We start from the raw sequence: 27992 nt of genomic DNA, 5'->3' as shown, positions 1-27992 counted from the left end.
TGCTATGCCCTAAGCGTTGAACTCTGGGTGTTTTTACCAAGTGGATCCAACAACAGGTGGAGCAAATTTCCTTCAAAATGCAATGTAGCCTATCCGATTTCTGTCTCATCATAGATGCTGAATCACATAAGTGATGAATGACTTGACCATATTATAACCCTACATTTTTTTAAAGATCTTTAAAGATACAGTATCTGGTTCATCATTTTGTCTCCCAGTAGCTATTTCCTTATCTGAACCACAAGATGGCGTGAAGACACAGGCCTGATGTTTTCATGTCGGGGAAACCTACAACAAACACATGAGTCCTCTCTCCATGTGTTATAATTTATATGCCCCTGTTTGTTTTTCTATTTGTATTAACTATCTTGATAACATTTCAATAAGTAGATCACGGCATTATGAATTTTTAGTCAAACTTATTCTCATTGAAGTTTAATTTGAATACGTCTATTCTTACTGTATAACTAAATCTAATGGAGATCATACTCTGATTGTAATGCTCTAAACCTGTTTTTGCTTTAAGTAGAAGCCTGTTTCATTGACATTCGTGCCACTCTATGGAAGCGCTGCATGTGCCTTTAAGACGGGTGTGCAAGAGGAGGTGGAGTTGTGTGATCCACATCGCAGTGAAGGCAACAAGCAGCACTCAGCGGATGGGAGGGGTGCCGCTCGCAGACAAGAGACAGGATCCATGGCAACAAACATGGCAGGTGGGAGCAACAGAAACATATGAGGATACATCTTTCTAAATTCTGTTTGTGTTTCTTTTGACAATATAGACTAAGTAAAGTTGAGACACATTGTAGAAAAAAATAAAATGTCCTGTGTGGAACTGTTTGTGCTGTGTTTCAGAGGCAGAGACCCGTCAGAGGCTGCTGCGCACCGTCAAGAAGGAGGTGGGTGTTATCAGCTCATCAGTTATCGGAAAAACCAACACGTTGATGTGTATGAAGCTGTATAATAGTTCATCTGTGCACAGATAGGTGATCCCTAACAAACATCTGTATTTAGGCCTATACTGATGATGACACCTGAGATAAATGGCATGGATGCTCATCTGAATCGCAACCTCTTTAGAAAGATTTTAAAACAAGCCGATATCAATTATTAGAATACTAATAGTAGTCTTTAAAGTATTGTTTGTTTTTTTCCTTTAAAAAAAATCCTTATATCTTATCGCTGTTGCCTGTTTATGAGTGTTCGTGCTGCAGCTCAGTAATTATTTGGGTGGAGAAGCAGCATGAAGGAAACAGATTGTCTGTAGGATAGTGTTTGTGGTGTTTATGGGAGAGCAAACCATCAGCCTTCTGGTGGTTATTCACACAAACTGTGTGTGTGTGTGTGTGTGTGAGTGTGTGAGTGTGTGAGTGTGTGAGTGTGTGTGTGTGTGTGTGTGTGTGTGTGTGTGGAAACAAATATGGAAGAGGCTCTGGTGGTTTGTTCAGCTGGTTTTCAGCAGTTTATGTCACTCATCATCATTTGAGGTTACTGCAGTAAAACAGAAGACCAGAGTTCAGCAGAGACCAAATGAGACATTGCTACCAATTATTCCGTCTGACATTCAAACCTAGAGTGAGGTTCATCCTTGTGAATGGTATTTTGCTGTAGATGTTAGGTACCAAACTCTGGAAAAAGGACATTGACAGTTATTGAATGCTTGCAAAAAATCGCAGATGACGTGGAAAAAAATGTCACTTGTCATCATTTCACATAGAAACAAATAGTGCTGATGCTGAGATGCAGCTATCAATTTGTGAGCATCCATTTGGAGGAACAAGATCCTTTTTTTAACATTTTCGAATGTCTGTTTTTTTTTCCAAAAGTAAACAGATTTTTACAGATTTTTTCTACATAATCATTTTCTGGACCTGCTTATCATGGCTTAATCATCTTAATACATTTCGCGGGCCTGCTGTTGACCCATACAGTGTTTGTATGATATGAAGGGTTGAAGTCCAGTATTTTTTTAATTGTAGCTGTCAAAAATTCCAAACCTAGACAAGTATTCAGGAGTTTTCATGTGCACTTAGACCACAAGGTTGGGTTGTTCTAGCTATTCATAAATCCATCACTTTGTTTGTTCTTCACACATTCTTACGACTAGACCATTTCAAACTAGTGATTTACTAATTCAGATTCAGATAATAATTCAGACGACATTTTAGCAAAGTGGTTGCTAAGAAACCTTTATAGCGCTGTCCAATCAAAAGCATTTAATCATGCAAATGTCTCAGTGTAGCGTTAGTGGCTCTAAAGTAACAAAGAATAGTTTGGGGTGACCTCCAACTCACCCAGCAGAGAGTGCACCCCATGTAGGCTGAGTCCTTGGCAGCAGCCTGGGTTCTAACCCGACTGGCGGTCTCAAGCTATCCTATCAATTAAAGGCTGTAAAAGTCCAAAAGATAATCCTTAAAAATAAATACTATTAGGGGGCAATAGATATATAAAGCTTTAACAGAAAATCCTTTGTAAATATATGAATATATTTTACTTAAACATGTATGAATGGAAAAATGTTACTGGCATAATGTTTTGTAATTTGAGGTACATTGTGTTTTTGTTGTTTATATAATTATTTATCAGCATTTTGATCAAGTGCCAGGTCAGTCTATGTTGACCAAACGGATTTTACTCTTGTATCTAAACTGGCCTACTGAGCCTAAGTTATACTGTATATTAGTGCACAGTATAATAGTGTGATCACTGGAAAATCACACGACTTTGTTTCTGACAGACAAAACAAAGGAAAAATAATCACATCCTGGATCTTGTGAAAGGAGGAATGAAAGGACTTTGGTTTGAATTGTTTTCCTCTGAGCAATGTTTGCAGTCTTATCAGTGGAAACCAGACTCTTACCATGATTACACCTGCCTCCTGTGTGCTGATATGGCCTCACTGGATCCACTGACAGGGGCTCTATTACTGTTTACCACAAATGAAGCTTGATGGAGTCTATGGATGGAAGAACACAGTATGATTGCTCACTCTATTCACAGAAAGCACTTCATGAAAATCAGCATTAATCTAGATGAGTGAACAAAGAATTTACTGAATGTACTGTGTGTGTATGTATATATATATATATATATATAGTACTGTTTTCCCATTAGTTTATGATTATTATTACTCTGTGTGGGTTATGCCATATGGTGTCTCTTTGCTGTGTGTTCTCACACTCCAGCTGGTTATGTGCCACCAGTCTGCTAAGATATACCTGGATGTGGGCCATTATCCAGAGAGTGCAGGACGTCTGTGGCAACAGAATTATCTTCTGGCCCAAATTGGTTTGAATGAGATCTCTTTTTTGCTATAGCTTTGATACAGAACCCATCTCAGTCGGTCTCCATCTCTTTGTCTTGCTGTGATCGTGCCTCTGAATTGTGTGCTCCTCCCTCTGTCTTTTGTATATCAGACATACACACAAACCAAACACACACCTGTGTTTGCTAAAGGAGAGAGAGAGAGAGAGAGAGAGAGAGAGAGAGAGAGAGAGAGAGAGAGAGAGAGAGAGAGAAAGAGATGCACCATTTACTTTGCCGTGTGTTTACTCAGGATAAGGTTTCAGACAGTGGAGTTTAAGATAATCCCCCAGTCTTGTTCTGTAATTTCTGCTTAATAAATATTTTCTGATTCCTGGTATAAGATGTTGATAGAAAACCTGAGTACAGGGTTGATTTATTCTGCAGGAACGAGGCACAGGGAAATCATCGAATATTGTTGTCAAAGATACTGATAGAGATTATTACTATACTATTCAACACTGGTCGACCTTTCTAGGTGAAAGCATTCATAATAAATACTCACAAGCCCCCGGCTGAGCGCCGCTGTGCTGGAGTTTACCCCGATGGACGAGAGGGTTGGGGGGGAAACTCTGACTGTTGTTTGTGCATATGCACCAAACAAGAGTTCGGAGTATTCGGCCTTCTTGGAGACCTTGAATGGAGTCCTGTATGGGGCTCCATAGTTCTGCTGGGGGACTTAAACGCACATGTAGACAATGATGGAGGTACATGGAGAGGCGTGATTGGGAGGAATGGCCTCCCTGGTCTAAACCAGAGTGGTTGTCTCTTGTTGGACTTCTGTGCTAGTCATGGATTGTCTATAACAAACATCATGTTCAAACATAGGGATGCTCACAAGTGTACTTGGCACCAGAGCACCCTAGGCCGAAGGTCAATTGATGATTTTATAATTGTTTCATCTGATATGAGGCCGTACGTCTTGGACACTCAGGTGAAGAGAGGGGGAACTTTTGAGGAACTCCTAAATCCAGCTAACACGCCCTCTATGGTAGAGGCAGAGCTGGAAGATGATGGGGGATTGTTGTCAGTTTCCCTGGTGGAAGTTGCTGAGGTAGTTAAACAACTCCACAGTGGCAAAGACCCAGGGATTGATGAGATCCGTCATAAATGCTGGGTGTGGAGGGGCTGTCTTGGTTGACATGCCTCTTCAACATTGCATGGAGGTCTGGGACGGTGCCTAGGGAGTGGCAGACCGGGGTGGTGGTTCCCCTCTTCAAAAAGGGGGACCAGAGGGTGTTTGCCAGTTACAGGGGTATCACACTTCTCAGCCTCCCTGGTAAAGTCTTCTCCAAGATGCAGGTAAGCAGGGTTCAGCCGATAGTTGAACCAATGAGATGAAGAGGAACAATGTGGATTCCGTCCTGGCCGTGGAACAACGGATCAGATCTTCACTCTCGCAAGGATCCTGGAGGGTGCCTGGAATTATGCCCAACCGGTCTACATGTGTTTTGTGGATCTGGAGAAGGCGTATGACCAGGTCCCCCCGGGAGAGACTATGGGAGGTGCTAAGGGATTATGGGGTGAGAGGGTCCCTTCTCAGGGCCATCCAATCTCTGTATGACCAAAGCGAGAGCTGTGTCCGGGTTCTCAGCAGTAAGTCAGACTCGTTCCAGGTGAGGATTGTCCTCCGCCAGGGCTGCACTTTGTCACCAATCCTTGTAGTATTTATGGACAGGATATCGAGGCGTAGTCAGGGTGGGGAGGGGTTGCAGTTTAATGGGCTGGGGATCTCATTGCTGCTTTTAGCGGATGATGTGGTCCTGAAGGCCTCATCCGCCTGTGACCTTCAGCACTCACTGGATCGGTTTGCAGTCGAGTGTGAAGCAGCTGGGATGAGGATCAGCACCTCTAAATCTGAGGCCATGGTTCTCAGCAGAAAACCAATGGAGTGCCTTCTTCAGGTAGGGAATGAGTCCTTACCCAAAGAAAGTGAAGGAGTTTAAATATCTTGGGGTCTTGTTCGCAACTAAGGGGACAATGGAGAGGGAGATCGGTTGGTGAATCCCCGCAGCGTGTGCGATAATACATTCAATTTATCGCACTGTTGTGACAAAAAGAGAGCTGAGGCAGAAGGCAAAGCTCTCAATGTACCGGTCAGTTTTCATTCCTACCCTCACCTATGCTCATGAAGGCTGGGTCATGACCGAAATGGCACAAATGGGTTTCCTTAGGAGGGTGGCTGGCGTCTCCCTTAGAGATAGGGTGAGCTAGAAGCACAGTCTTGCGTGAGGAGCTCGGAGTAGAGCCGCTGCTCCTTCACATCGAAAGGAGCCAGTTGAGGTGGTTTGTGTATCTGCTAAGGATGCCTCCTGGGTTCCTCTCTAGGGAGGTGTTCCACTCATGTCCAGCTGGAGGAGGCCTTGGGGAAGAGCCAGGACTAGGTGGAGAGATTATATCTCCAACCTGGTCTGGGAATGCCTCGGGATCTCCCAGTCGGAGCTGGCTAATGTGGCTCAGGAAAGGAAAGTTTGATACCGGATAAGCAGATGAAGATGGATGGATGGTGTCATGTTAAAAGTAATTCAGGTTGAGGCCCAAACTCAGAAAACCACAAGGTTGAGCCAACATAGGAAAGTAGTCCTCAAAGAGCTCAGAAAAAAATGAATATTGAACTACAGTTCTACAGTTCCACGACTTTATCTACTCAAGACAATCATGTGGCATGATCAAAAGCTTCAGAACAGGTTCTGAATGGACCATGTGGTGAGAAATTGCCTTGCCAACTCTTCCAGGCAGGGTTGTGGTTGCAATGGTTTTGTGATGGAATCATGTTTACCTAATGGTTGATCAGTCTGCTGATTCACGATTAAATTGTTATTCAAATAATAGTTTTAATTCAGATGTGTAACTTTAAGTCAGACGTGTAGCTCTATGCATGGGTTAACATGCATAACCAACGATCTGTTTTATCTTCATGCCTCAATGGCCACAGAGATGATAAATAATGAAGGGTGGATGTTAATGGATGGGGCTTTCTCTTTGGCTCTCATTGTTGGCTCTGCTGTTGCAGGAGTTAATTGGAATACTCTGGCTGATGCCTTTAGGCTTCAGTGGTTAGTTCAGAGCAGATTCATCGGGTTTTGTTGCTACTGAGACGTGTAATGTCTTACACATAGTTTTATCTGTAAATTCTAGGGGAAATACATTTTGTCATGGCATTTTAGCTTTGTTTAAAGATTTCTTTTGGACATTTTATGCCTTTAAATCCACAAGACAGATGAAGACATGAAAGGGGAGAAAGAGGGGGAACAACATGCAGCAAAAGACCCCAGGTCAAAGTTGAGCTTGCAGCCACGCCAAGGAGTATACCTCTATACACATGTGCACCTGCTCTACCAACTGAGCTAATACGGCCACATCATGGCATTTTTAGTAGGTATGGCTAATCTTAATTATATATATATTGTAATGTATTTTTGTGCTCCAAAATAACACACTAGGACTGGGTGGCTGGGTGATAAGTGAAATGACGACAGCAAAGTTTATCAAGATATTATTAGTTACTTTAGTTTGGGACCTTGCAACAATATTAGTTCATTTCCTTGATAAATTAATTTTGTTGACGCATTTTTTTAGGTGGAGGTAATCCACTGTGAGACACGTGCTGTCTCCATAGAAACCTGCAGGTAGTCTGAGTTTAGACACTTCACCATATGAATTCCCCAGAGGCCTGATCTGTAGCCTAGATAAAGAGATGAGAAAAACACAAGCGCCTGCGTCCTTAAGTTGACAATTGAATCACTTCCCTGTACGTCAGGTGCACTCAGAAAAACAATTGGTGCATATGGTCTCCCCTGTGTTATGTATGTGAAGGCTTTATATAAGTGTGATCGTGATTGGAGCGGGTGTGCATCACATCAGACTGCCACTGTCTCTGTTGTGTTGGCAGCATGAATCATTTCTGTTGATGCTGAAGATAATGCCACTGATGCGAGAATGTCAAATTTGCTTAATGACTGCTGTCTAATTACTGAATCTTTTGTACGTAAATGTTTTCATGGGGGCAGTGTTCTAGGCGCATTTGTTTTGTAAACCTTTTTGTTTTTTCCACAAGTGAGAAGATCTTGCATTAAGTGAGGCTGTATTCAGTGTTTAGTGGGCAGATTTTCAAAAAACAAGTTGTTCTCTGCTTCGCAGTTAAATCTAAAGGTTTTGGCTTAATGGTGTGTTTTATTGTTTTCCCTTTATTCAGGTGTTGCTTTTTGGAAAATAAACTGGTGGATGTGTATTAATTTACGTGTGTTTGTGTGTGTTTAGTCTCTTAATATTGATACTTACAAGGTTTGGCCATCATATACAACTTAGCTTATATCACAGTACATCGTCAAGTTACAGGTTATATTATTCATCTGTGTACAGCAAGCAAACTAGATTTTAAAATTATTGGTCCATAAAAATGAGCCGAATTGGAAAATCTAATTTTATTTTCTGGAAAGTTTTATGATCAAGCTGTAAATATCAAACCATGAAAAATATTATTGTTGTACTGTGTGTGGTTGTGTGTGTTTGTGTGTGTGTGTTTGCGTGTGTTTGTATGTGTGTGTGTGTGGTTGTGTGTGGTTGTGGACAGAGTCATTTCAGCAGGAAATTACAGCTATCTGCGTGGCTGTGTCCGGAGGTTGATTTTCCCCATACAGATTGCGGAGCGGTGCCCACACAGGGGGACGTCTCCATAGCCACCGAAGGGATTGATTTATCAGTCGTCTTAACTATTGGTCTGTAGCTGTTGTCAGGCCGGTGGGGAGAGGGGCGCATTGCCGTGACAGCAAAACCAAATTAATGAGCGTTACCTTGTGAGCATGTGTGTGAGACCTACTTTGTTTTTCAAAAGAAGTTGGGTTTGCATGAATAGGATGTCATCAGCAACAAAATCAATTGTTCCCACTGAGGAATATAAAACTGTTCAGTAAAGGTGATCTGTGATGGATGAACACCCCTACCCTCCATTTATTTCCCCCTCCCCACCCCCACCCCTAAATGTACCACCACCATTTCCAAGTCCATTGGATGAGAGCTGGTGACTCATCCACCAACTTAACATGCACTCTTCCCACTCAGTCTTTCTCTTCCTCTTAACTTTTCATCCCCGTTTACCCTTGGGCCCTGCGTCCTCTTTCCATCGTTTTACCTGCTTTTCTCACACACAATTTTACAAGTTTTTATAAATTCTCTTAATTATACTCTGAGATATTTTTGTAATACTGTTCCCAACAAGCCCCTGACAGACTGTGTGTGTGTGCCAGTTGTGGCATGTTTGTGAATGAGTCATTGATTTGAGCATCTGCCATGTCATCGACAGGTGAAGCAGATTATGGAGGAAGCCGTCACCAGGAAATTTGTTCATGAAGACAGCAGCCATATTGTGTCCTTTTGTGGTGAGTAACCAAACATACAAATGAATCACACAGCTTTTGCTCATTTATAACCTCTTCAACTTTAACAATTCTGCCTGAGCGGTTTTTTTATTGAATCATTCCCGATGGTCTGTTTTAGTTACTTGTATCACCTTTATATTGTAGTCTTGAATCTGTTACCTTACAAGCACCTACTATTTGTAGGTAACTATGACTATTTTCTGATTTATTTTACACTAATTACTTACATTTCTATTGATCTCTTTTTATTTTCTATTATTTATTATCTATCTATTTAGCCTTGGTCACAAGTATACAAACAATAAATACATCTAACTTTAGTAGTCATTGGACAAAGTCAAGTTCACTGTACAGCCATCTTAAGAAGAGAAGGTTACTCACAATTTCCCTCAGAGTCAGAATTAAAGTTAGAGGTTTTACTTATCGTTCCAGTTCTCCAAGTAGACAGCAAGAATCCTTCCTTGTTGCTTGTAGGAAAGCAAAAAATACATTGCATACAGAAATATTCTTAAAAGTAATATACACGCAATAGTATCTTACTTGACATCCCCAATCTTAGTCCATCAGAGGGGATTGAATAGGTGCTCCTTATAATTTGATGAGTTGTTCTATAGTAGAGATATTTTTCCAACAACAAGAATATATTTGGGCCATGCCCTTTTTTAGCAGGGAAGGAAGTTGAGATTTTAGCTGTTAAATTAAATATGGGCCGTCATCTCATTGACGTGAAGATCCACATCATCGACATAACTTAGTATATAATTAGTGTGATTATTAGACATTTAAAGTTCATCTTTCAACAAATGTTATTGTCCTTGCCTCCAAATGGCAGCATGATTACTGTGAGAAACACACTGCCCACATGCAGGCGCTCACACTCGTCAGATGTCTGGCTCAGTTCAGAGCTGTAATCATTAACAAGATATAATTGTGGATTTCCGTGTGAATAAATTATTCTAAGCATGCAGAAAATGTGATATTTTTACTTGCTGGAAGTCTCCTAACTTATATGATTAGACCCTCAGAAACCCATTGAAATCCAGGGAAATGTAATTATAATAAAAAAAAATTCCCTTGACAAAGACTCTTATTACCATGTTGAAAAATAGTGTGAGTAAGTCATATATGGAAGAAGGTGCAGGTCTCAGTAGGCCTGTCTGCCTAGTAAGAAAAAAAACCTGCGTTACTGTAAGATACACTTTCAACAACTGTTGTCACACACATAACACATAACACACACAAAGACTACCGTCAAAGTGACCCACAACTTAATATCATCATTTCACACACATATGAGCACAAAAAACAACAACAACAACAACAACAAAGTGAATCTAAATAGTCCAAAGAAGCAGACGATCAATGTGAGTCTCAAATTTCTTGCTGCAATCAAGTCTATGTAGAATCTATTTTGTGTGAAGTAAGATCACTACCTCATGATATCCAAGTATTTTTGGACGGTTGTGAAAATAATTAGTCACAGAACACCGATTTTGATTACAGTGTGTATGTGCTTTATGTGTTTCCATTAGTGCTTTCATGTCTGTGTGTCATCAGTATTCTTGGCCTGCAGTGTGGACATTGTCAATTGGATCATTTAACAGTATGTTTTAAATGCTGCTGGTCAGCCTGAGGCTATCTTTCTTCTTCTACTACAGTACGTCCCAGTGAATGGGATGGTAGTTGTAGAAAATGACCCCTACCCTGAGTCAAGATGACCCCCCACATGCCCCTGTTTTGTTATCAGCCAGCTTCCTCCTCCTCCTGACTCCTCCTGTGATCCTTTTATAGTGAATACTGTTGCTACTGCTGCGTTCTGTTTAGAGGTTAGAGTGAGTGGAGGATGGGAGAGAAGCATGGCCAGCTCACCGGGGAGCAATTAACCCCCACTATGGCTATTATGGTGGGCTACCCAGGCCTGAGTCGGAAATGTAGACGCTATGGATGGAATGTGTGTCAGAAAACCACCGTTCACTGGAGTTATGAAGCAATGAAAAGTTGCACAGCAAAGCTAAAAAACACAATAGTTTTATTGATAGATTTTAAAATCAATGTATTTCCTTAATTGAATTGTCTTTAGGTTACCTAGCTACAAATGGAACTCTTTCTTTCTCCCTATGATGTGTTACAATCCTCAATAAACAAAGGTCAAAATAATTATTTTAAAAGGCACTCACACTAATTTGATGGGAGTGAACAGATTTGAATCACTTTATTTGATCTGACCTTTAGAAATGCACCTGAAGCCACAGCAACCTAATTAAAAAGTCACCTCCACTTTAGCATGATGGCGCTAGAGCTTTTGAATTTGCAAACAGATGTGTTGAAAACTTATGTATCTACTTTACAATTATGATTATGGTCAGTAAAGTACAACTGACATCTTTTTCTATCGTAGCTACAAAAATAGTTAGCATGTTGCAGCTAGATGGCATTGACATTTCCAGTGTTACCAATGACTCTTTCATCTGTACAACACATATTTTAAAGTACAACAGTTTTTGCCTGTTTTCTTTAACCAACCAAAGACTGCACTTGGAAATAACATGTTATCTTGACAACATGACCAAAAAAACTAATTTGACTGTGATATAATCTATCTAGAAAAAAAGTTAAATCATAGAAAAGAAAATAATATTGTATGTAAATGGGAATGAAACTGGTGGTGAAGCATCATACATATTTCAGTCTGCAGCTAATGGCTGTTTTTGTTTCTGATTAATCTAGCAATTACTCAGCCATCAACTGATTAACCATTCTGAAATGTCAAAGCCAAAACATATAACTAGGCTGCAACTGCTTACATATCAGAAGCTGTAATCAGTCAGTTTGTATCATACTAGCACAATAACACAAATGATTGATCATATCAATAAATTGGCTTATTGAATAATAATTTCAGTCCTGCTGTTGTTAAGACTGTTAGTGCCGTTGGCTGCTGTGAGTAAAGTGTGGGTCAGTCTCTGTCCAAGAGTCTCTTAATGCACTCAGTTGGCACAGATACAGCATGATTAGAGGCAATCTACTGTGTTAGCTGTTTTTACCAAGAAGGACCACACAAAGGACTAGTCCTACTGACGTAATGCTCATTTTTTTGTCAATGCTGTTTGTGATAATTTTTGTAGGGAAATGGTTGGATAAATTTCATTACAGAATAAGACAACGCGTTTCCTGTTCCATCTGCCTGCCTTATGTCTTACACCGAACCCTTTATGCTTTTAGTTATATTTACTCTACAGTGAATACATTTCCCAGGTATATTATATACAAAGTATTGTTTGTAAACCTGCCACGGATTCCCTTGTTCATTTCAGAACTGCGGAGACTGCGGAGAGACAGTAGCTCTCAAATGTTAAAGGTTTGGGAGTTCTTTGGCACTTTGACCATCTGAGACTAGTCAGCCGAAATGATGAGAGTAAGGAGGATGAATTATATTTGGAGACCTTTTAATGTTACGCTTTGTTCTGACATTTAGCGTCTTGCTCTTATAATGATGTGGAGGGAAAAAAAGCAGCACAGAGAGATAAGGAGCAAAATGCAAAAAGCGAGGGAGATGAAAAAATCAGTGAAGATGGACACATTTTAATAAAGAGAAAACTGAAAGTTGATGTCTGTGATGACACTGTTGTTCCCCGGGCGGAAGTAAAATCCTGTTAACAGCTGTGACAGAGAAAGTGACAGATGTACCGAGAGATAGGATGAAGGCAGGAGAGAAGCTTTGAAGGAGTGAGGATGATGGAAAGAGAGAGAGATCGTGATGCTGATCGTGAGCTGCCGCCACCCCTCCCTCTGCTTGTCTCTCCCAGGGCTCGGTAGCTCCATCAACGGGGGTTGCCATGGCAGCGCCAGCCTTCCCCCTGACCCCATGTGAACAGAGCCATGGGATTAGTCCTGAAAGAGAACTCAAATGTCAACACAGCTCCAGGCTTTGCCACGTAGGCCTTAGAGAGAAGAGGGGTGTCTGTTTTCTGCACAGTCGAGTGATTGTGCAGGTGTGTCATCGTGTCATTGACTTGTGTCCACAATCTATGTAGCAAGTAAGATGTCTTTAACCCAGCAACCAATGAGCACAAAACTCTTCTTCTAAAAGTCTAGCAGAATGGTTTGATCATGGAGCCGAAACATAAACCACACACAATTCCCAATTCAGTATATGGCACCAGTTGCCTCAAGCTTAATTTCATATATAAATGCACAGTGTCTAACGATATGGACACATACTGTATACACACTTCATTAAACACATAAATATAGTAAATATGGATTGTGCAGAATTGCGGGTGGTGATAAAACACAGTTGACATCTGACATGTTGTGCATTGTTGCTATTGTGTATTGTGCCTGGACTCCCTGGAAAGCAGTGTTGACACTAAGTGGATTATCCTGGTTTAATAAAGTTAATTGAATTAAAGTTGATGCATGACATGCCAGGACAAATATTTTGTGCCACAAAACTGCTCACAGAAGCAATTCTTTTTTACCAATGATTCACCTAAATATTTTTTTTATATAGTACTTCTCATGGCAAAACAGACCGAAACCAGAAAATTCTGAAAATACAGGTTATGTTCTTCTTTACAAATGAAATAAATGTCTGACTGACTGACTGACTGACATGGAACGTGCATTATTCTTAGAAAACAATTAGAAATGTCTCATGATTTATTGTTTCTAGAAGTGTATTACTCAACTTTTGTGTTTTTTAAAGAAGAAAAATAAAATTGCAATACTCAATACAATAGAATTGCAATACTTCTTGAATCACAATAAATTAAATTAATCGGCAGTTGGTGGAGACCAAAACCGAGCTAAAAGGAGAGTGAATATTGGACTAAGCTTTGGTCTCCTTCATTGTAATGATGTTCCAATAAATGGTATTAGTAAAGTACACTTAGGTAACTTTTGTCCAACCACGTGTTTGTGTCCACACAGCTGCAGTGGAGGCATGTGTTCTGCATGGGCTGAAACGGCGAGCAGCAGGCTTTCTGCGTAGCAACAAGATAGCTGCACTCTTCATGAAAGTGGGGAAGAGCTTTGTCCCAGCTGAAGAGCTGTGTAGGAAGGCCCAGGAGCTCGAGCAGATCATCGAAACAAAGTGAGAGACACACACGTCACAGCTCGGACTCACACATCTCAGCAGACTTTAACACTTACATCCAAGCCTTGTGCGAGTGAAGGCACTGAAAACAAACAGCTGTCTGCTTACTTGAAGGGCTAGTTTTATTATGAAAAGCTTCTAAATAATAATGTTTAATGAATCCATGAATCATGACTCACTGATGCTATTAGTGTCATGCAGATGCAGTTTTACTTAATGACATTTTTAAACCATGGTATACTTGTTTTGTTTATATATAAACTTGTGACTCTCTCCTGCAGACGAAGTCAAAGCTTGCAAAGTCAAGACAGCCTTCGCAAGATGCCCCGACTGCCCAGCCTCACCCAACAGGGAGTCAGGAACCTGTGGATCCGGACGGCTCTATTTGACAAGGTGCTGGACAAGATTGTTCTCTACCTGGTGGAGAACAGCAGGTATGTTGAGAAGGGTCAATGAAACGGCTGTTCAACTGTTAGTGCTACAGGAACTCTGTGTCCCTCAAAATCCCTCTTTCACATTTGTCTTTTAGTAAATACTACGAGAAAGAGGCTGTTCTAATGGACCCTGTGGACGGACCTATCCTTGCTTCTTTGTTAGGTGATTATGTGTGAAATTGCAAGTATTTGTGTCTTTCAATATAATCTAGCAACATGTGCCACACTCTGGTCTGGGCTCATGTTTACATCAAATGTGAGATCATGGTGGTCTTAGATACAACTTCAGCAGAATGTTACATTTTTCAGGACAAAAGATGTTGCTGGACCTGTTTTAAATTGTTCTCCTAATTTGTACTCATAGCCACTGTACTGCAGTCTTTGTTTCAGCTAACTTCAACTCTTGACCATGAATAGCGCTGACAGGCTAGCTAGAGGTCCATGCTGCTGCAACAGGGACATCACCAGTTTCTCCATTTGTCTCTTCTTTTTTAATTGGGGTCGTGCCAGAAGCACTGCTGCTGTGGGCTGAATTTGGGTCTCAACAGGCACCTTGATCAAAGTGCTAGTACCTTTACCTTTATATTAGGCTGTCTTGGTATAATTCTGTACCCTAAAGCAATGATTCCCACTAAGAGAGTCACAAAATAAATCGGACAAGGTTGTGAATTGAAACAGGAATATAGAAAAAAACGTTTGCCACAAAAGATTAGGTTTATATTTTGTTTTGTTTTATTCTCATCTTTGCTTTTTTGTGTGTGAATTATTAAATAATCTTGCACCGTCAAGTCCCTGGGGAAAAAAGCACTATGGGATGAAAATAATCTCTATTTGAACTAGCCTCTACCTGTCATTTTGCACAACCTGTAATGATGGGTAACAAGTAGACAAAACTTATTGTGAGGGTTACTAGCCAAACATCTTGGAAACTACTGCTCTAAACTACTATAAAAGTATTTTTGTACCTATATGATGGATCAAAATGGAGCCTACCTGTGGCTTATTATGGTACAGCTCTGAAAAATCTACCTTTTTATTACAAAAATGTACTCCTTCTATTCCTCTATTTTTGAGTGTGCTCGTTGATGTTCAAGAAAATCGGATGCTGATCACTGGTTAACGAAATCTTATAGCTAGTGTCTGAACTATATAACTGTTCACCTTTACTGTGGCAGTTGGACCTTGTGCTTTGGAGTACACTAAGATGAAGACAGCAGACCACTTCTGGACAGACCCGTCTGCTGACGAGTTGGTGCAAAGACATCGCATCCATGGGGGCCACTGCAGACAGGATTCTCCCACTAAGAGGCCCGCACTTTGTGTGAGTATTAGAACTTGGGATAGATGAACAGGCAGAATTAGTGCCAGGCAGTTTTAGTTGGTGCGTCTGATCCTTTTCACTTCTTCTGAGATGCTACTTGTCTAATTGAAGAGTACCTGCTAAAATTACTGTATGAAGTAAAGTCCTGCTTGTCCCAGGAGCAAGAACAGGCAGTGTATACAGACCTTCACACTTGTTGAGTCTTCATCAGTAAGGCTCGGTATTGGTCAAAACCTTTTGATATTGTGAATTTCATACCGGTCCCTGAATGATACTTTTTTTCAATACCAATTTTATTACCCATTTTAACAAGAAGAAATAACGTTACACATTACGGTAGATTTGTTTTTTTTAGCTTCTTCACACATATGAGAAGCCTCTCAAAATACAACAACATACACATGTGAGCCCTGTCTTTGTGCGCAACGCAGTGTTTTTCTTGCATGCCTCTGCAACGTTAGACAGCCAATCGCCAGGATTATTAGATCTTGGTAGATGCATACTGCATGCTTATTGGCTCACTGACGCTGATAAGATTTACTCCTTAGGTATTAAAATTTGGAATTGAATGACAAGGCATTTTTCGATACTCGATACTATGGAAGCAATTCGGTCGGTACCTAAAAGTGTCGTAGTTCGGTACCCAGTTCTACTCTTCAGTGAACTAGGTGAACTCGGCCTATCTTACAGCACCAAAATGCTCTTTACTGTTGCATAGTGATGAGCATTTGTATGTGTGCATTCCAAGCAAAAGAAGAATGGTCTTTGGCATCAGGAACAAGGGAGCGTGCACTGGTGCACATGAATGAATCTTATATTTCTCTTTTCTTGAGTCAAGTGAAAAATCTTATTTATGAAAAATAACTATACTGTGATTGGCCAGCTGTAATTTTTTCTGCAACGATATTTCTCAGTTTAGCACTGGTTTAGGATGACGGATCTCTGATGTGATATTATATTTATGTCTGTGGGATGCAGATCCAGAAGCGGCACTCCAGCAGCAGCATGGATGAACGCCCTTCCCCCTCGCCATCAGCTCGTGAATATGTGGAGTCGCTGCATCAAAACAGCAGGGTGACCCTACTGTTTGGCAAAAACAATGTGCTTGTACAACCGGTAATTGTTTGATGCCTCTTAATCGCTGGAGTATAGTGCAATCGCTGTTTGTATGTGTGCTGTTAATGTAAATTCATGCTCAAGACTGCCTTACTTCGCATTTTCCTCTCCACCAACAATGCAGTCTTCTTCAGGCTTATATACTAATATTTTGTATTGCTGTTATTGCATCAAATGAATGCATCCATCCTTGTTTTTTTTTTCAGAGGGACGACATGGAAGCTATCCCAGGTTACCTGTCTCTGCACCAGAATGCTGATCTCATGACCTTGAAGTGGACACCGAACCAGCTCATGAATGGCTCTGTTGGAGACTTGGACTACGAACGCAGGTGCAAAATTATGCAGCTGCAAATGGATTATGATTATGGTGATTGTGTCTGTCTACAAAGCCTGCCTTCTCATATAAGAATATCTAACATGTAGACGCTTATATAACACTTATATAACAGATATCTGTAGTTCTTTTGTCTGCTGTTTGTGTAACTTGTGTTACTGAATAATGCAGTGTGTTTGTGTGTGGTTTAGGGGCTCAGTATGCAGAGTTAATGCTGCTGATCTGATAAAGCTTGTTTTCAGCACACTAGCAGCCATCAGATGGTTTATTGACTGAGAAACTGTCAGACATATCTCAAACCCGCAAACTGTGTTATGGTCCTGTGCCTGTGCATGGTTCCTCTCACCCAAAAACTTGATTATTGCATTAGCAATAATCTTCTCCTGCTCGTCTGTATTAGCCATAAAATTAATGTTCCTTGAAATTTAGATTCACCCAGATTCACTTTCCCTATGGATTTGCTTTTCATTGTTGCCTGGTGATCCACCCCGGTGTGCTAAGACTAGTTTGGGTTGTTATTTTGTTCACAATGTATTTGATTTAATGTTTTTCAGTGTATACTGGGACTATGCCATGACGATCCCTCTAGGGGAAATAGTTTACTTGCATTGTCATCAACAAGGTGGGTCCTCACAAACCTTTAGCATTATATCTCAATTTTTACTAAATTTTCTTGTTACTGTGCGTTCTTACTTTTTTTTCTGTCTATATGTAATCACAGCTGATAAATACAATGGCATGAATGATCAAACAAAGAAATCATCGTCTGTTTATCTCCTGCAGTTGACAGTGGGGGCACAGTGGTGCTGGTCAGTCAGGATGGGATCCAAAGACCACCACTCCGCTTCCCCAGAGGAGGACACTTGCTCCAGTTCCTCTCCTGCCTGGAGAACGGCCTGCTTCCCCACGGCCTGCTGGACCCTCCACTCTGGTCCCAGAGGGGAAAGGTCAGCACAGAAGGTCTTTCTTTAACGTCGCTCCCTGGCTTCACATCCAGGACTCAAATTACGCATAAAAGGGCATTCTTCTATTGAAAATGCAAAATAAGCCTTATCTGATCAAAAAAAGACATTTTGAAATGGATGCACGGCGTGGTTGTAATAGTGGTAGGTGTGATAATGATGAATGCATAGGTTAATGTTCTGTCTGCACAACCCCACAAAATGTGTCTACTTAAATGAATGGATGTTATTGTTGAACTGTGAGTAGCTTTGTATCTACAGCTAAACAGAATAATAAAAACCACCCTTGCATGTTCAGCCACTATTAATAAGCTTAAGCATGCAGAAACCCATAATCTTTAACTCACATGGATGGTTTAGTTGGGCTCTAATGGCTGAGAATCTGTTGTTGTCTGCATTAGTTTAATATCAGTTATATTCTCATTGCAGGGGAAGGTGTTCCCCAAGCTGCGGAACAGGGTTTCTCAGGCATCTGGATCCTCAGACTCGGTCTCAGATAAGGAGGAGGACGAGGCCACAGACTATGTCTTCCGCATCCTCTTTCCAAACAGCCAATCAGAGTTTGGTGAGAATCCCTCTAGAGAAGCAAATGGATATGAGCAGCGCCCACAGGCCTCTCCAGATTGTTACATTTTTAAGAAAATGTTACTCGTTGTTGTTTGTTACAGTGACTGTAACCCATCCTCCCCATCTGACTTCCTCTCTGTCCCTTCAACTGGGCGGACAGGCCCCCTCGAAAACAGGGACCCTGGTTGTACCCAAGAGGTTCTGCAGCTGTCCTGGCGAATCCCTCTCACTCACAGGAAGCAGCTGTAACACTGTCACACCTCGGCGTGTCTGTCCTTCTGTCAGCTTGCTTTAACTCTCTGCATCTAATATCCTCCTGACCTGTCCTGCGCCTTTGGCAAAATGTATTGAAGCGTCTCGTTACTAAAGCCCCTCCCACTCCTTGACCCCCTTGTCACCTTTTACTACTTCATTACCCAATCTTTTAACAGCTGATGGGTGGATAACTGATTGATTGAGGCTTTTGCTCAATTGATATTTCTCTTTATACAGTAATACTGTAATTGTATATGGCAACTTCTTGCTTTCAAATTGAATGTTTTTGTTATGCTTTTATCTTTGCTCTAACAGGTATCAGGCTCAAACCAATCATACTCTTTCTGAAGTGAATTTAGCAGATCACAATTAATGAGCATAATTCTGCTTATGCAAAGTGTTTCCAGCTGTGTTCAAATCATCTAAGTGCAAATGTAATTGTTGTAGAAAGCCTAAGCAGCATAATGCTTTTTTAGTGACACTGACGGTGTGTGTGTTTGTGTGTGTGCATGTTGCAGTGAGTCCTCCAGACTTGATGGATCAGGGAGCTACAATGTGGCATCCCACTCTAAGGAAGTCCTCGTGTTCCTCTTGTTCTCCGGGGAGCTTCTCTGATGGGGCGACGCCCAAGGGGTGCAACCATGAGAGGTGAGAGATAAGTACGCTTAAAGCTACACTGAGTTGCATTACATTAGTTACAGGGAAACTGCGAAAGACACAAACCATCAAACATCCCTCAGTGTCGACCAGAAATCCTAAATAAATTACCCAGAAGACAATTATGTGACATTTACCTCCCTGACATGAGAATGTGTTTGGAAAATTAGGTGATAAGCCGCGCAGATAAAATGAGTGAAGGCTATGAAAAAGGCAAGCCTCTGGGCCAATTTGTTCTCTATGGCAGCTCAATAGGTAAAAATTTAAATGATAAAGGGTTAGACCCGACACTGTAATTAACTCTACATTAGATACAGTATCTCAGGACAATATGAGTAAATTGTTATGCCCTAGGTGAGTAGTTCAATAATAGTCTTTCAAGGAAAGGGAAGAAAAAAAGTGTTTCCTCCCTGTAAGTAAAATGCTCTGTGCTGTATCTTCCTGCAGGGCTCCGCTGAAGCTGCTCTGCGACAACATGAAGAATCAGATCATCTCTCGGGCTTTTTATGGCTGTATGTGATTCCTTATTGTTTACACTGAAAAGCCTTAAATATTGGTATAAATTCATGTTCACATTGAAGAAATATGTTGGAAGTAGAATGTAGTATCTTTTTTAAATTATCACTAACATCTGCAAAGCCATTCGGTAATGAACTGTTTTGTCATCCAGGGTTAGCATACTGCCGTCACCTGTCCACTGTGCGTACACACCTGTCTGCTCTCGTCAATCACGCCATTGTGGCGCCCGACGTGCCTCGTGATGCCTTCAAAGGACTCACCACAGACGTGTGGCAGACATTCCTCCAGGACTGCACAGTAAGCATCACTGGTGTCACAAAACTGCAACACAAACTTCACATTAGTATTCACAGACTTCACAGTATGCTGTCCAGTGTCCACACACACACACACACACACACACACACACACACACACACACACACACACACACACACACACAACACACACACACACACACACACACACACACACACACATATACACACAACCACTCCAAATCTCTCTTTTTAACTCTTCTGCTTCATCCATATACAGTACATCCTTAGCTAATCATGTGGCTCACACCGTTAGTCTCACACACATTTACACGTTTATAAGAAAATATGTGTTTTGTGAATCATACTAATTTGGAATTTGATTGCTATTAGGGCAGCCACTCAGAAAAGTGACTCAATTTACTAAAACTGTGAATCAGTAGTTCGACCACAGAAAAGGTCCACCTGCTTGATTTTTCCTTGAGTTTTCAGCTTCATCTCATGATTAGTGGATGGAGTTTGCTGTTTAGAGACACCTCAGTTGTAAACGCATGACCTAGGGCATAAAACATAAGTGTTTAAATTAAAAAGGATTACTCTTTTACTATTAGTTATTTGTATTTTCCATTGAGGTACCCTGTAAAACCGATAATCTGTGTACAAATGGAATATATATGGAGAGACACAACATATCCCTTTAAATGCTAATAATTAAATTAAATAATAGATTACTGGTTAGTAACAGCTGTGGACAGTTGTTTTTGATCTGGACGTTACTTACATATGAATGTGTTTTTCATTTATCTTACTGTAAAGTAAATTGAAAATAATGAGCACATACATACTGTATCATACCCATCTACCACCCTCTTGGATGCATTAATCATTACCTGCATTGACAGTAAAAGCTACTCTGTCTACAGAGTGCCATGTTGTTAATGCTGTTATTATGAAGCACCATTGAATTTTCTATACATGATTGTAGAGATTATTGTCTTTTTAGTGAAGGGAAAAATCCAAAGATTTATCAAAAACAAGTACTTTTGTCTTTCGTCTTCAGGCATACGAGGAGAAGGAGCTGCTTCGTCTGGTCTACTTCGGTGGTGTGGACGCCTCGCTGCGTAAAGAGGTGTGGCCTTTCCTGCTGGGTCATTACCAGTTTGGAATGTCAGAAGCTGATAGAAAAGAGGTTTGTAGTTCCCACAATTACGGCTTTGGGTCCAAAGCATTTTCAAACTGAACCGCTGACCCTCTGATCACTTCCCCCTCACCCCAGGTGGACGAACAGGTCCGAGTGTGCTACCAACAGACCATGCGTGAGTGGCTCGGCTGCGAGGAGATTGTCCGTCAGCGGGAGAAGGAGCAGCATGCTGCAGCATTAGCAAAGTGTTCCTCTGGAGCAAGCATGGACAGCTCCAGTCACAAGATGATCCACCACAACTCCACTGTCAGCAATGAGGTGAAGCAGTAACGCACAATTCATTTAACTGTCTGTAGCTTTCTGTTTTATAAAACATCTGAATATAAAAGACATGGGCATTTATCAGGCTGAGAAAGTCTGAATAAAATATACCTGTATTGTTTGCATTATGGGAAATGTAGAATTTTTGGAGCTTGACCCATGCTTGGATCTTTTTTACCATTCTTTTTCCTGCAACTTTATGAAATTGCACTACTAAGTCTTCAGAGTACCCCTTTAACATGAGCACAGAACATGAGCCAGCGTATGATAGGATTAAATTTAAATAAAGAACATGTTTACATAATTATAACTTGGCCTAAATATCTTTATCACCCAGTCCCAGTCCTCCCAAAGCTCAGACAGGCAGAGTCTGGCTCGCCTGCAGAGTGACTCCAGCAGCAGCACACAGGTACCAAACACCCACCGCATTACAACCTGCATAAATGGTCTTTTAAAAAGCGTCTTTTAAACAAACTAAATGGCACATCTGTTAGTTTTTAGACTTCTTATACCCTAAACCTTAAGTAATGCACGTGATCTCAACTTTCTGAACAAATATTCCTTATCCCTGCATTTTCTTTCTTGCTAGTTCTTCACATCCCCCCATCCCTTCCCCTGGAGTAGCCTGCTTCCCTTTGGCTTGTTCTTTCAGGTGTTTGAGTCCGTAGAGGAAGTTGACCAAATCGAGACGGAGCCCAAGAGCGAAGAGGCCAAACCAGTGCCAAAGATACCCAATGGAGCTCTGCAGAATGGGACAAGCTCTCCTGACTCCGGACATCCTTCCTCCCGTAACTTCTCAGTCACCTCCGGCCTGTCAGACGTATCCCTCACAGAGGACAGCGCTGCACATGATACAATCCCAAGATCTGCAGCTGTCCCCCAGGAGCCACAGAGCCCAGTCAAACTTGCAGGGGTAGAGAGTGAAGGTCTGACAGGGGAGATGGACAGCCAGGTTAAAGGTAAAGTTAAGAATAAGGAGGGGGAGGAGGAAGAGGAGGAGGAGAAAGCACCTATGTGACCAAAACTGCAGAAAATACCAAGACTGACGGGCTGGTAACGGCCAACAAAGACATTGGTCTGCAACCCAAAACAAAGAAGCAGTTGAGGAGTCTGGAGCAATTAAAACAGAGGGGCCCAAATGTGTAGACAAAGATGCACTGGCAGACATGAAAGGAATGGAACCTTTAGAGTCAGGGGTAATAGAAGAGCAAGTGCCCGATAAGGATACTATGATGGTATTAGCAGCTGCTGCAGAGTCAACAGGAGAACTTGTTGAGCAAAGTCTTAAAAAAGAAGTAGAAGTGAGTATTGAGGAAACGTCAATGCTTAAGAAAACAGAACCAAATGTGGAAAAGGCAAAGGAAATGAATGAATCAAAGACAAGTAAACCACAAGAGGTTTTATTGGCAGAAAGGAGAGAAAATATATCAGTTGATCCTCTGGCTCTCAAAGTTGAAAAAAACCTGGTTTTCTCAGTTAGATCCTCGACTCAGACAGATGAAGCCCAGGTCATGACTGAATCTGATGAATCTCCCTCAGCCATAGAGATGGAGGACATCCCCAAAGCCAAAGTTTCCATGATGCCTTGGAGCAGGAAGGGACGTTGTGAAGCATCGTCTTTCTCTGAGGACTCCGCTCCCCACATAGAGCTCAGGCCGGAGGACGAGCAGGGAGAGCCCTATCCGGAGGACACAGAGCCCATCTTGTGTGAGGAGCCAGAGATGGAGAGTCTTTACCCTAACTTTGACTCTCTGGTCAGGTCTGAAGACATTAAGAATGCAGCAACCTCTGAAGAATCTGCTGGGAGTACCTTCTCTGTATGCAAACATTTCCCTTTTGTATTCTTTTTCTTGGATTCAAATTCATTTATGCTTGAGCAAAGCAACACAATCATGATTTATCACCATGTTTCTATTCATTTATTTATTGTTTTGTTTGTTACAGCAAGAGCTTTTGGACTTGTATACTTTAAATCTGCATCGCATTGAAAAGGATGTCCAGCGCTGTGACCGGAACTATCCGTACTTCACTCCTGCCAACTTGGAGAAACTGCGCAACATCATGTGCAGGTAAAACACTAACAGCATCAAGGGTGGAATAAAGGTTTACCCATCTTCATATATACAGAAAATGGCTTACTTCCTTTTGATGCCTGACAGCATGAAAGTAAATATGCTAATGTGTGTTGGAATTATAATAACTCCCATTATGAATAACTCCTATTCCCATCAGGTTACTTTATCACTTTAAAACTGGACTCAACACTGACACTTTGATAATAATTTATGGTCTTTTTTGTCTTTATTTCACGAATGTTCTTATTGTTCTTATTATTATTATTACTGTTATTTTGTTGTCTTTATAGTGTCTTTTTTATCTATTTTTTTTTTCTTGCTAAAACTGCCGCTTGAATTTTTAATTTCATCCCAAAAGGATTAATAAAGAGAAGTCTAAGTCTTATACCACGACATCCTAACATTTCACTGATTACCCTGTTCTTATGTAAAACAAATCCATAAGATAAATTTGAAAGAATAAGACCAGCAAAATTCTCGATTTTTTCACTGTCAACAACTCCCATGATAAGGCCAAAACTGACAATGAAATGATCCTACTAACAAGTATTTTCTGTGTAGCCGTCTTCTACAGCTTCTTCCTCTCTACCACAGACCTCCATTGTTAAAGACAAAACAGTTAAAGACACTTCAATGACCAATACTGTTGCACTGTGTGACATGTTGCTACTTTACAAAGCACAAGGGTACTGTAGTTTTTTTTGAGTCCATCCCACTGATACCTTCCTGCTGTAATAATCAGAAGAGCACCAAATCTGTTTCAATCCACAGCTGAAAATAGTCCCTAGCAACAGCTTTTTGAGTAACATTTGGAAAAATCTACACTATACCAGTAGCTGTTTATAAAGATTCAGGTCTTTAGTAGGAACAACTTGGCTTGGCGCTTATTGCCACAGACACGATGCCAGTCTTATTCTTTAACAGTAATAAATCAATTTTTCTCCCTAGTGCAACTCCACATACTTAGGGCTGTCCATACTAGGAGAAATTAGTGCCCCTCCACCTACACCTGGGACCCCGTAGGACAAAAACATTAAATGGATTTACACCTAAGAGAAACCTAATCATTTTGCACTTCCGAAGTAGTTGCCTTGGTAAATGGTGAATATTATTTTCAAAAAAGTATCCTCCGCATTGAAGAAAAAAATTGCTAATACTTCTAAATCCTGAGCAGCGTGTGACTAAGCGTATGAGTGGCAGATAAAAACAGCTGAGGACAGCGGAGTTCACTTCTCTGGGTTGTATATTTCCAGCTACATCTGGAGGCACCTCGACATCGGTTACGTACAGGGCATGTGTGATCTTCTGGCTCCACTTCTAGTCATTCTGGATGATGGTGAGTCAACACTGAATCACTTCTCAGCTCTGACATGTGTGTGTATTTTTACAACTATTGATGGAAAAACAGAGGACAGGTTTCCCACTCACTTTCTCACCCCAGCTTTCTCTCTCTGTGTTCGCCTTTCAGAGGCCATGGCCTTCAGCTGTTTCACTGAGCTCATGAAGAGAATGAATCAAAACTTTCCACACGGAGGAGCTATGGACACACACTTTGCCAACATGCGCTCTCTAATCCAGGTAACACAGTATCCGTAAAGTCTTTACACATACTGTAGCAGTCAGGTATTGCCAAATCTATTCAACACCAACAAACACCCCACTTTTTTTACACTTTTCCTTCACAACCCGTCTCAGTATAAATTCATTAAATCTTCTCTGATCTCCTCTCTGCGTAGATCTTGGATTCTGAGCTGTTTGAGCTCATGCACCAGAACGGAGACTACACCCACTTCTATTTCTGCTACCGCTGGTTTCTCCTGGACTTCAAGCGAGGTAAAGTAACGGCATGGTGCGAAAGAGTTTGTGCCAATTAGAGAAGTAGGATATTAACTCCACTTTGAGCCCTGTCGGTGGATGAAAGGCCTGTCAACTTGTCAGCTTGCTAACAAGATATTTGTTTTTTTAAGGCTTGGAAAGGATTTGGAAGTTTTTGGAATGCCATTCCTGGGGGTTACTTATTGAATTATTGCCAGGAACTGCAGCTGCATAGATAGGTTTTTATAGGAACTTCCTGAAATTAAATGAAGGAAAAACTGAGGTGGTTGCTTTTGGAGCAAAAGAGAAACGATTAAAAGTCTGCACTCAGCTTCAAACAGCAATGTTAAAATCAACAGACAAAGCCAGAAATTTTGGTGTAGTCATGGACTCTGACCTGAATTTTAACAGCCACATTAAGACAATTACAAAGTCAGCCTATTATCCCCTTAAGAATATATCAAGGGTTAAAGGACTTATGTGTCAACAGGATTTAAAAAACTGCCCATGCTTTCATCTTCAGTAGACTTGACTACTGTAACGGGGTCTTTACTGGCCTCCCTAAAAAATCAATCCGACAGGGACAGGTCTGCTTTCTGTCCCCAGAGTCAGAAGTAAACAGGGTGAAGCAGCGTTAAGTTTCTATGCTCCTCATATCTGGAACAAACGCCCAGAAACCTGCAGATCCGCTGCTACTCTCAGTTCTTTTAAATCAAGGCAGCAGACCTTTCTTTTTGATGTTGCCTTCCTTTAAATGGTTGTTCATTTCTTTAATGTTTAATTTCTTATACTGCACTGTAACACTTATTCTTGTTTTTATTTTGTTTTTTTAACTGATTTTATGTAAAGCACTTTGAAACAAATAAAGCTGCCTTTATATTTAATCATTCTTTGTACAGAAGATCCAACAGTGAACTTCTTTCTCAGCTGGGTATCTCAGTATATCCTCTCTCCCACCCCTGCCAACACCTGCTTTCACTCTTATCACTCTCAATATCACTCACCTTCCTGCAAACTCGGCTCCCACCTGAACCCTCAAACACTGATTTAGTTCACCTCCCATTCCTTTGATGTGATTTGTCTTCCAGAGCTGGTGTATGATGACGTGTTTGCAGTGTGGGAAACCATCTGGGCAGCCAAGTATGTCTCTTCTAGTCACTTTGTCCTCTTCATCGCCCTGGCGCTGGTGGAGATCTACAGGGATATTATCCTGGAGAACAACATGGACTTCACTGACATCATTAAGTTCTTCAACGGTAAAGAAAATGCTGCTTTACAGCGTACATTGTTCACATATCTCCTCATTCCTGTTACAGGAGCACTCCACTATCATCGTCGGGAATACTGTTCGGCCTTCCAAAACAGTTATATGATGGAGTCTGTGGCTCTGAGTAAATAACCCAAGTGATGTCATCAGGGTCATGTCAGCTTTGGCGTGGACAGTACAAATGTTTGACGCAAACCCTCCCGTGAAAGTGGAATTTGAATGATGTTAGCATTTTCCAGGCATGACACTCAAAAAAGACAAGCTATCAAGTTGTATTATGGGAATTGTAGGAACCAGCTGTTTGGAGCCTGATGATAGAACTAGAATGAAGTCTGATTTATATTTGCCAAAACTGAAAAAGCTCCGATTGGCTTGGTTGTTTTTCCAAGCAGGGACACAGCCGTCAGTGAGCACTACACCAGACCCACTTGAAACTGAAATGTCAAAGGAAACCGCAATTCCGTCTGGAAGCGGACGACAACTTTATGGAAGAGCATTACTAAATAGCTAGAGCACTACTTTTTTTATAATCCACTCAAACCTGATGGTTCACCGCCAATGTTGCTGAGTGTGAAATTACAACCAATGATGAATTTATGAAGTTATTTTGAACTTGCATGTTTCTTTGTCTTTCAGAAATGGCTGAGCACCACAACATAAAGAAGATTTTGACCATGGCCAGAGATCTGGTGTGCAAGGTGCAGATCCTGATAGAGAACAAGTGATTGTCCTCTATGTCTTCTTTTTCCTTCCAAGTAAAGTGTGACCGGCTGTAGCAGCACAAGAGTAAATTACATCTGAGCGCACATTCTCTCTCTAACACACACACACACACATACATACACAAACACACACACACACACATTACACAAAGCCTTTACAATCACAGTTTGCTGCTATGAGCCTTATTGACTGTATCCACAATGTTGTTTGTGTTGTCAACAGGTGTATGAGAATATTATGCTTACTATTTGTCAGTATGTTAAAGTAAAATCAAATGTATCTGAAAAAATCATTTCTTTTAATTTCTAGATATTTTTGTCAGAAATCCCTTAAGTGTGAGTCTTAACCAGAGTGCACTTAATATTTTTGAGATAATGATGGTTTTAGTTGCACATTTCAAACCAAACTGCAGAACTGAATTCCACCAGAGACTATATTTATGAGAGA

General features: G+C 41.0%; 1 protein-coding gene across 1 annotated transcript; it reads left to right on the top strand.

Annotated features, from left to right (window-relative positions):
* The first annotated feature begins 640 nt into the window (after positions 1-640).
* sgsm1a (small G protein signaling modulator 1a) lies at positions 641-27992 on the top strand. The gene is given in 27 exon segments (XM_032516128.1): positions 641-713; positions 856-899; positions 8606-8681; positions 13614-13776; positions 14061-14213; positions 14309-14376; positions 15389-15534; positions 16513-16650; positions 16857-16981; positions 17541-17608; positions 17770-17933; positions 18378-18513; positions 19289-19418; positions 19875-19939; positions 20098-20243; positions 21264-21392; positions 21480-21662; positions 22003-22074; positions 22318-22662; positions 22665-22752; positions 22755-23482; positions 23610-23734; positions 24994-25076; positions 25209-25318; positions 25477-25573; positions 26644-26811; positions 27459-27992. Coding segments are annotated over 27 exon segments (3858 nt in total). The 5' UTR covers positions 641-694; the 3' UTR covers positions 27548-27992.

The sequence above is a fragment of the Etheostoma spectabile genome, chromosome 5 (genome assembly GCF_008692095.1).
Source record: "Etheostoma spectabile isolate EspeVRDwgs_2016 chromosome 5, UIUC_Espe_1.0, whole genome shotgun sequence".
NCBI lineage: Eukaryota > Metazoa > Chordata > Actinopteri > Perciformes > Percidae > Etheostoma > Etheostoma spectabile.
Note: the sequence above shows the minus strand (reverse complement) of the source record. Positions and strands in the feature narration are given on the sequence as shown.